Below are 9,783 nucleotides of genomic sequence, written 5' to 3'. Positions count from 1 at the left end.
GGATAGGTCATTTAGCAAATTTCACGGCCTCACCCAAAATAATGATACGCTAGTCGCTTTAGGCGCGCCTTTAACAATTTATTTTCTTAAACTCGGGTGCACATTTATGTGACCCAAATCCAAATCTCAACAGAGTCGAAATATGTCGATAACCACGGGTACATTGATGTGACGTGGTTCGAGATATATTTTCACGATATTGCAATTCTCGATAAAAATAATAATAATGATAAAAGCGGTTAAAAGATAAAATTCGCACATATGTTCAACATGTATTATATCAGATAATCAAGCCGAATATGACAGTTGAGCGACCGTGCTAGAACCACGGAACTCGGGAATGCCTAACACCTTCTCCCGGGTTAACAAAATTCCTTATCCGAATTTCTGGTGCGCAGACTGTTAAACAAAGTCAATATTTTCCTCGATTCGGGATTCAACCGGTGACTTGGGACACCATAAATCTCCCAAGTGGCGACTCTGAAATAATAAATAAATCTCGTTTCGATTGTCCTTTAATTGGAAAAAACTCTCTACTGCGCCCCTTTGAGGCGGCGCGGGCGAAAAAGGAGGTGTGACACACGTTAGGAAATAATTTTTGGGTGTTCCCCAGATTATAACCTTGTTAAAGTATTTGGTTGCTTATGTTTTCCATTTGCTTCTCTTGGTCATAAAAATAAATTCGAACCTCGTTCAATTCCATGCTTGTTTCTGGGAACTTCCACCAAGCACAAAGGTTTCAAGTGCTTGGATCCTACTACTAATAAATTTTTAATTTCTAGGCATGTTAAATTTATCGAAAACATATTTTCGTATCTCTCAATGTTTCCTAGTATCTCCCTGACTCCTTTTATCTTAAGAGACACTGATTTCCAATCACCTAATCTTGATTATTCTCCCACACTTTTCTCCTCTCAAAGTAATATTACACATAATTCATCTGATAACTTGAATGCAAACTCTAATAAGAAGTCTTCCCCTTCAATGCATGTTTTACATGATAACTTACTCACATACTCTTCGAAATTAAAGTTAAGTGAGTTTTCTTCTGCTTCGCCTCCTATTTTTTCGAAGACAGTTGAACAAGACTTACCCTATTCCTATACTTCTGGTAATCTCCAACAAGAGTTATCCCCCTTCTTCCTGAGATTCTTTCGCAACTTTAAGTTTCAAGTCAATTACAACTTCTCATTCTCATATTCCTATCTCTCGTGAAAATTTAATCTCAATATTTAAAAAATTGACTTACTTGGTTTGGTTTCTTTTTAGGAAAAAATACCGAACCATGAACATCCCTAGGTAGGAGTAAGGTATGCGTACACACTACTCTCCTCGGATACCATTTATGGGATCAAACTTGATTTTTTTTTTGTTATTGTTATTGTTGTAGATATTAGAAAATAATTAAATACTTATATTTTAGTGTGAAATTTATTTTGAAAGGATAAGAAAACAAAAGACATTTCCTAAATCCCAGGACAAAATAGTTTCGGGATTATTTTATACCACTTGAGATATGGCATAAAATAATACCACATTTAATGACATAAGATGCGATAGATACGATAATAGGTGAGATTAAATTTATACATTGTTTGATTAGAGATATAAATTTATCCTGGAATTAATTTATACCTCCAACCAAACAAGGTATATATTTTATCCCACCTCTTATCCCACTTAATCCCTCCTACCAAACGACCCCAAAGAGTTTCGTGAATAGTTTATATAATGATGGACGATGGGTGACTAGCAGAAAAGTTGCTTCGTTGTCGGAGTGGTGAACAGCCACTGAACTAGGGGGAAAAATGCAGGCGTTTCTATCAACACCAAATACTGCAAAAACCTGTTACTTCAATCACACAAGATTTATACACAACAATCAATATCTCACCTCTAGAAATCTCCCTTTGCCCTTTTCACCATCCCCTAAATCACTTCACTTCTCAAACTCCCATTCACCAATTCTTGTTTTGAATCAAAAACCCAAACCCATTTCACAAACATCCAGGACAATAAGTGTGCCCCTTCTGTGTGCAAATTCGTCAAATGCCATTACTGCAGATGATAATAACAGCAAGAAAAGCTTCGGGGATTGGATCCAAACTGTTGGGGAGGCCATTTCTGTCTTGTTTCCTTTATGGGTAGCTTTGGGTTGCTTAATTGGGCTGTTCAAACCCAACTCCTATAATTGGGTCAAACCCCAATGGACCGTGATGGGTATTACACTTACAATGCTTGGCATGGGAATGACTCTTACTTTTGATGACCTTCGTTCTGCTTTAGCTATGCCTAAACAGTTATTCTGCGGTTTCGTCCTTCAGTACTCGGTATTTTATTAACTTTTTGTCCTTTGAATATTTATTACTCCTTTTAGCGTACTTGTGAAATGTTAATGAATAAGTAAATTGATCAATCAAAGGTCCAAATTATCACCGGTGTCAGAGGTGGAGCCAGGATTTTAGGTTCTTGATTTTTGGGACCACGATTTCAAGTGTTAATAATTTTGTTCTAGATTTAATATCTATACATATTTCATGAATTCAAAACACCAAATACATCACTTGAGCAAAAGCTAGGGTTCGGCCGAAGCAGTAGGTCGGCTTGTGCCTTCGCCCCTGACCGGTGTTGTAAGCATGCAGCTAGAAATAATCCAGCCAAAGTAATAGAGGTAACATTTATACCCAAATATTGTTTTGATGTATGAAGCTTTGTCCATTTTAGTCTACATTTGTGGCTGAAGAAGGAGCAACATTTACTCTGTAATTTGATTGATAACCAATAAATCCGTTGTTTTTAGCTTGGATGCGTGGTGGATTTGAACTCATAGACCCCCATGCTACGGTTACTTGTGGTCCAATGATGTCCGCCTACCGCACATTTTTCTTTATACTACCTTTGGCATCGAACCAAAGCCCTAGGGGCAACTTTTTTTTCTCTAACTTAGAAATTAATCGTTTGTTTGTTCTCTGAGTTCTTAAGTTTGGTACCATCCAACTCCTTGTTGCTCCATGAACAAGATGCTAAAATGATATGGATGAAGTATGCTGACAACTTGTAAATACATTTCCAAAAACCATATGCAAATTCGAAATGAATTGTAGCACTTTGCTACCAAGTGCATTTCACCATTTAAAGACAGAAGACTTAGTTAGGGTTAAGATTTATATGGGGATTCCTTCCCTTTAGGGTGAAAACTGATATTATTTTGGTTTTGTGTTCTTAAGCTGCCAATTGTCGATTTTATCCAGATTTGTCAGCTTCCGATAATGCATTTTCTTCCTCTTGAATGTTAGCTCTTAGATTGCAACTCAAATATATGCTTCCCTTGACTTCTTTTTTCCTTGTTAAACTAATAGTTTGTTCTATTTGTCCATCCTCTCTTTTGTTCAAGAAGTTGCACTTCCTGTGATGTCTCTCGGAAAACGCTTTCTATATAAAGTGAACTTGTTCCGCATTTCTGTTTACCTTGTCATTCGTTGTCCATTTCTTGTGATGACCTGCGCTAGATTTGCAGTTTATCCCACAAACTACTACTCCCTCCATTTCAAATTAGATGACACATTTCGCTTATCGAGAGTCAAACTGTATGAAGTTTGGCCAACTTTAAAAAATGTATTTTTTTTAATCATATTGACATGAGAAAAGCTGCATTTTATAGTACTTTTCGTATAGTTTTTGGATATATAAATTTTAATTTAAAATGCGGAGTTGAACTAATCCAATTTAGCTTAAAGTTTAGTCAAATTGACTCTCGATAAACAAATTGTGTCATCTAAATTGAAACAGAGGGAGTAAGAAAATCTATTTCCTGCGTAATTTCTTTGGGATGGACACGTTAACAGGCTGTTTTCTGGTGTAGGTGATGCCTTTATCAGGTTATTTTGTTAGTAAGCTGTTAAATTTGCCATCCCATTATGCAGCAGGCTTGATTTTGGTTGGCTGCTGTCCTGGAGGTATGCTTAGTTAGACTCCTTTTCAAACCCTCTACTTATAGACATTTACTAAGCATCTCATGCATTTTTCTGCAGGGACGGCAAGTAACATTGTCACTTACATTGCACGGTAGGTACTTTTGGAAAGTTCTCTTGTATCATTGTTATTCATATTACTATTGTTTTGCTGTTGTTTCCATTATAAATACCTACTAGGTGTCAATTAACTGCAGTGGAAATGTGGCGCTTTCAGTATTGATGACTGCTGCAAGCACCCTATCTGCCGTGGTTAGTAGTTTTGTTTGGTTGATGAATATAATATGCATATAAGACGTTTATATCTGTACATACGCTTATGTTGTGTGTTTAATGCATCCCAAGCATAAGTGACCTAAAACAATATGAGATAGTTCTAAAATGTGTAACGTAAGGTAAGCTCTAAAGTCTTGTGAAGAAAGCTTTTGGCCGACAAAGAAATGCATTATTGACAGAATAATCAACAAGCAACTAAATCAAATCTGGGGAGCTTCTTTTTCAAGTTACTTTGAATTTGAACTCTCTTGATTCCCAAAAGCATGAAGGCATTTGGAGGAGTTGGTCCTTTTTTTCCTAAGAGCGATACAAGCTTAATAAGATTGCAGAGCAGTCGACTGTTGCCTTCATCAAAGACAAAGATGAACTGTCAGGATAGACATCAGATATAGACAGGACATTTTTTAAATTCAGGTGGGGAGATTATGCAGATTTAAGTGAAGGCTTCAGCACTAATTACAATCATTTCTTTTCTAAACGGTTAAATTAATCCCTACCACCAGAGTTGTTGTGCAAACAGTCCAAATATTTTGCTTCTAGACTACAATCAAGGTGCAGAGTTAGAGAGTGTAACATTGAGTATTCAATGGTCATATGGAAGTGTCAAGTCCAGAACAGGAAAGTGTGTTTGGATGGTCAAGAATATAAGAAAAGATTTAGGTTCTTAAATTGTTTTCTTCATACATAGTTTTATTTGATTGTTGATCTGTGTTTAACTTTAACAGCAAAATTATTGGTAAGCAAATCCGTGTTTGCGACTGCTCCGAAAAGACACAGATGGCGATCTTTATATCTAAACGTAATAAACAAAGCATTTTATCATCTCACCAATTAATAAGCAACCAGAGAACTTTTGTCTAAAAGACTGGTGGGCTGTTCGTGGGAAAAAGCTCCCACACTTCCTCTTATTGTTGCATGTGTCTCATTCTCTTAATATCCTTGAAGATACTCTAATCCTTTCTGATGGTGTGAGAGCTCAAGTTAATTGACCTTTCTGGCTATACGTGCAGGTGATGACCCCTTTCCTAACAGAGAAACTTGCAGGGCAATTTGTTGCAGTGGATGCAGCTGGACTTTTCATGTCCACTTTACAGGTCCATTTCCTAATCTGGTTATTGGCTTATAAGTATCGTAGTATTGTAATTTATCATAATGAATTATAAACCCTGCCAAAATACAGGTGGTGCTTCTTCCTGTCTTAGCTGGTGCATTTCTGAATCAGTATTTCAAAAGCCTTGTCAAAGTTGTGTCTCCATTGATGCCCCCTATTGCTGTAGCAACTGTTGCAGTTCTTTGTGGAAATGCAATTGCGCAGAGTTCTTCTGCAATCCTCATGTCAGGTCAACAGGTTGTCTTAGCTGCTGCTCTTCTTCATGCATCTGGTTTCTTCTTTGGCTATGTGCTCTCAAGGATGCTCGGGGTTGATGTATCATCCTCAAGGACAATATCTATTGAAGTCGGCATGCAGGTAAGCAAATGATTTCAGAAATAGACTCTGGGAAGAGCTCTCTCTCTCTCTCCCCCCATTTATCCCCAAAAAAAATTGCCATTTCCAGTCCTTAGTATATGACTGAAGAAAATATTTGTAATCGTATTACATAATGGCACCTGAAAAACAATCAGGGGAAATATGACACTTAAATAATTAGATAAGCCCTTGATGTAAATCATGCCTTTTAGTAAGGTGCTGTATAGTCATTAAATTGTACTTTGTTTGTTGCAGAACTCGGTTCTTGGAGTAGTTCTAGCCACTCAGCACTTTGGTAATCCGCTTACTGCAGTACCATGTGCGGTTTCTAGTGTTTGTCACTCAATATTTGGCAGTGCCTTGGCTGGTATCTGGAGGTGTTCTGTTCCAGATCAAGTGCAGCAGTGAGTCACTCTCTTGGTGTATCTTGGCAATTGTTTGTTCATGAATCTGAGATTGTAGCGTTCTTCTTTGGCACTGGATCGCTAAGTGATACATCAAGCTTGTTAGTCATTTGGAGTTATAGGGTCTTTTTTTGAAGTTCCTACTTCCTAGTGTTGATGTCTGGTAATCAGCATTGATATTCGATACCAACAACATTTTTATTTTTTTGGTGGTGATTTCATGATGTTCTTCTGGGAACTTCTAAAACTGCTTCGACCAGAAAAATTAATCAATTACGCTGAAGTACCTATGGTTATAATCTCTACGTATTTGGGGGTTGGAGGGGGGTGGTGGTGGTGGTGGATCTTAGGGAGGGTAGTATCTAATATGTAGCATTCGTGGTTTTATTTTTCTTTTTTTTATCAAGGTTTGCTTTTTGGACATTCATGTTTTTTTTAAAGGGAAAGCATCCTATAAATGTTGTCAAATCTTCTTTCTGTCTTGGTATGCAAAGTCTTATCACCCTGAAACTGTCGTCCCACCCTAAATAGTTGATGCCACAGGTAGGGGTTATTAAATTTAATTAAACTAAACCAATAAAACTGGGGTTTTTCTACTTCGGCTTTTCTCATGTTTTCTTGGATTTTTGGATTTTTTTTCGGTAAAATCTTCGTAGAACAAAACATATAATTTGTGCTTAAATATTTCTTTAATCCTAGTAAAATGCAACTATATAAAGTATTTTTCAAGAAAATATAAAATATGAGATGTCTCATGGCATTATCCTAAAATATTCAACAATAAAAACAATAAAATTATATAATATAAATATTGCTAATTTAAAAAGCCATAATAAGAATAAACATAATCTAAAAGTACTAAATCATGTTAAAATAAGTAAAAATTGCACGGGGCGCCGTATTTGGTCGCCCCCATTTAACCTATACCCATTTTTTAAAAAAGTTTTAAATTGTACCCACTCTTTAAACAACTTCAGCCTCCTACTCCTTTCTTCTTCTTCTTCTTCTTCTTCTTTCTTCTTCTTCTTCTGTTGGTGCTGCTATGAAACTTCAGTTCATGGGATGATTGCCATAAGTATGTTTATCAGATTATTTAAAAATAAATTATAAATAATTACGTAAGTTAGTAGACAATAATTTGTGAATATTTCCACGTAAATCTGTTCTTTTCACGTTTATTGTTTCCAAAATTTATGATTTAGATACTGTTGGCAATCTGATTATTTTATAGTAGTAATACACTATGAATGTGATGACCCAACAGGTCATCACTTGATTTACGAGTAAATTCTATGTTCCAAGGCCTTAGAAGCCTCCTTTTTCCTCACCTCGATTTGCATGTGCGGTCCGGGCATATATCCGAAACGCTTTTATGTGGAAATGTGATGAAAATGTTAATTTGGCCTTTAAAATTGAATTTAAGTTGACTTCGATCAATATTTTGGGTAAACGGACCCGGACCTATGATTTGATGGTCCCGGAGGGTCCGTTGGAAAATATGGGACTTGGGCGTATGCCCGGAATCGAATTCCGAGGTTCTAAGCCCAAGAAATGAATTTTTAAAGAAAATTATTTTTTGGAATATATATAAGTTTTTGGAAATGAAATGTGTTTGGAATTTAATGGTATCGGACCCGTATTTTGGTTCCGGAGCCCGGTACAGGTCTTATATGTGATTTAAGTTGAGCCTGTAAAATTTGGCAAGAAACGGAGGTTATATGACGAGATTCGGAACCTTACTTGTAAAATTTGAAACTTTGAAAGTTCTTGAGAATTTCTTTGATTTTGATGCTAAATTCATAGTTGTTGATGTTATTTTGGTGATTTGATTGCACGAACAAGTCTGTATGATGTGTTTGGGTTAGTGTGCATGTTTGGTTTGGAGCCCCGGGGGCTCGGGTGAGTTTTGGATAGGCCTCGGAGTGAAATTTGGACTTAGGAAGTTGTAGCTTTTTAGCTGGTATGTTGCAGGTCTGCAGGCTTCGCAAATGCGAAGCCTGGCTCGCAAATGCGAACGTTTATCGCAAATGTGAAAAATACCTGGTTTGCCTTGGGGTCGAATGCGACGTAGTCATCGCAAAAGCGATATCGCAAATACGAAGGGCCCATCACATTTGCGAAGTGGCATGGAATCCTTCAGTGTCGCAAATGCGACAATCCCATCGCAAAAGCGAGTTCGCAATTGCGAACATTTAATTGCAAATGCGATGATATCAGTCTTCTGAAAAGTTCGCAATTGCGAACACTGGTCGCAATTGCGACATCTGCAACCTACAAATTCATAACTTAGCCGAAAGTCTTTCATTTTTCAAATTTGGGCGATTTTTCAAAGACAAGTACTCTTCCAAATCGATTGTAAGTCATTTGTAACTCGTTTTCATTAATCTTTAACATCTTTTCACATGATTTGAACTCAAAATCAAGGGTTTTTACGGGGAAAATTGGGTGTTTTGGGTAGAACCTAGATTTTTCAAATTTTGGGGATTTGGACCTCGATTCGAGGTCCGATTTCAAAACAAATTATATATTTGGGTTCGTGGGGGAATGGATAATCGAGTTTTGGTTCGAACCTCGGGTTTTGACCATGTGGGCCCGGGGGCAATTTTTGACTTTTTGGGAAAAACTTTAGAAAACCTATTTTCATGCATTGGAATTGATTCATTTAGCATTTATTGATATAGTTAAGTAACTTGTGGCTAGATACGAGCGAATTGGTGGTGGAATCAAGAGGTAAAGCGATAGTTGAGACTTGAATTGTGTTCGTGGCATCGAGGTAAGTGTTTGGTCTAACCTTAGCTTGAGGGATTAGGAGTTGTGTCCTATTTGCTATGTGTTATTTGTTGAGTACAACGTATAGGCATGGTGACCAGTATCTATAAGTTGGTGTGAAGCATGCCCGTGAGTCTTATATTATGTTATTATAACTCCGTTTGTATTGTTCATGCCTTATGTGATGATTTCTATTGTTGAGCAAAGCTTGTGGAAGTAATATTGGTAATTGAATATTGAAGAGTGTTGGCTCAAGTTGTAAAACGAATCGTGGAAGTAAAATTGGTAACAGAACCTTATAGAATATTAGCTCAAGTTATGTAGTGAGTTGTGAAGTAAAGGTGAAAAAGAGAAGAGGATTGTTATATTGTCTCCCTTGCCGGGATATTGTTGTTTTTAATGATATCTCCCTTGCCGGGATGTTGATGTTTTTAATATTGTTCCCTTGCTGGGATTTGATTGTTTTACTATTGTTCCCTTGCCGGGATTTTATTGTGATTTTATTTATTTCCTTTCCCTTATTACTTGTGATTGTTGTTTGGGTGAGGAAGAGCGTTAAAGCACGAAGGGTGATGCCGTGCATTGTTTTGGTGAGAGATTGTTAAAGCACGAAGGATGATGCCGTATATGATTTTGTGAGGAAGAGTATAAAAGCACGAAAGGTAATGTTGTGCCGCACGATGTACAATTCCGTGCCGATTATACTTATTTTATGGTAGGACGAGAGTAAAAGCACGAAGGGTGATGTCGTGCAGATTATATTGATTCTTATGGCGAGGATGAGAGTAAAAGCACGAAGGGTGATGTCGTGCACTTGTTTGATTTCTGATTCTTGTTGATAATTGAGTTACGGAGTTCCTTATATTTACCTGCTGTCTTTCTGTTATCATTTGAT

At 37.0% G+C, this 9,783-nt stretch overlaps 1 protein-coding gene across 1 annotated transcript; it reads left to right on the top strand.

The window, feature by feature from the left end:
- Nucleotides 1-1,675: 1,675 nt before the first annotated feature.
- LOC107780543 (putative sodium/metabolite cotransporter BASS1, chloroplastic) lies at nt 1,676-6,412 on the top strand. The gene is made up of 7 exons (XM_016601095.2): nt 1,676-2,330; nt 3,863-3,956; nt 4,032-4,065; nt 4,169-4,223; nt 5,258-5,341; nt 5,428-5,715; nt 5,971-6,412. Exons 1-7 carry the CDS (start codon nt 1,809-1,811, stop codon nt 6,121-6,123), a joined length of 1,230 nt encoding a protein of 409 aa, XP_016456581.1. The 5' UTR covers nt 1,676-1,808; the 3' UTR covers nt 6,124-6,412.
- Nucleotides 6,413-9,783: the final 3,371 nt, after the last annotated feature.

The sequence above is a fragment of the Nicotiana tabacum genome, chromosome 8 (assembly GCF_000715075.1).
Source record: "Nicotiana tabacum cultivar K326 chromosome 8, ASM71507v2, whole genome shotgun sequence".
In the NCBI taxonomy this organism is placed as follows: Eukaryota; Viridiplantae; Streptophyta; class Magnoliopsida; order Solanales; family Solanaceae; genus Nicotiana; species Nicotiana tabacum.
The sequence above is the reverse complement of the archived record's forward strand: the minus strand, read 5'-3'. Positions and strand labels throughout refer to the sequence as shown.

Bases quoted from the DNA above. Each gene is read 5' to 3' on its own strand.
- LOC107780543 (XM_016601095.2), top strand. From the start codon at position 1,809: ATGCAGGCGTTTCTATCAACACCAAATACTGCAAAAACCTGTTACTTC. The intron at 3,957-4,031 runs GTATGCTTAGTT...ATTTTTCTGCAG, and splicing joins GGTTGGCTGCTGTCCTGGAG to GGACGGCAAGTAACATTGTC. The intron at 4,066-4,168 runs GTAGGTACTTTT...AATTAACTGCAG, and splicing joins ATTGTCACTTACATTGCACG to TGGAAATGTGGCGCTTTCAG.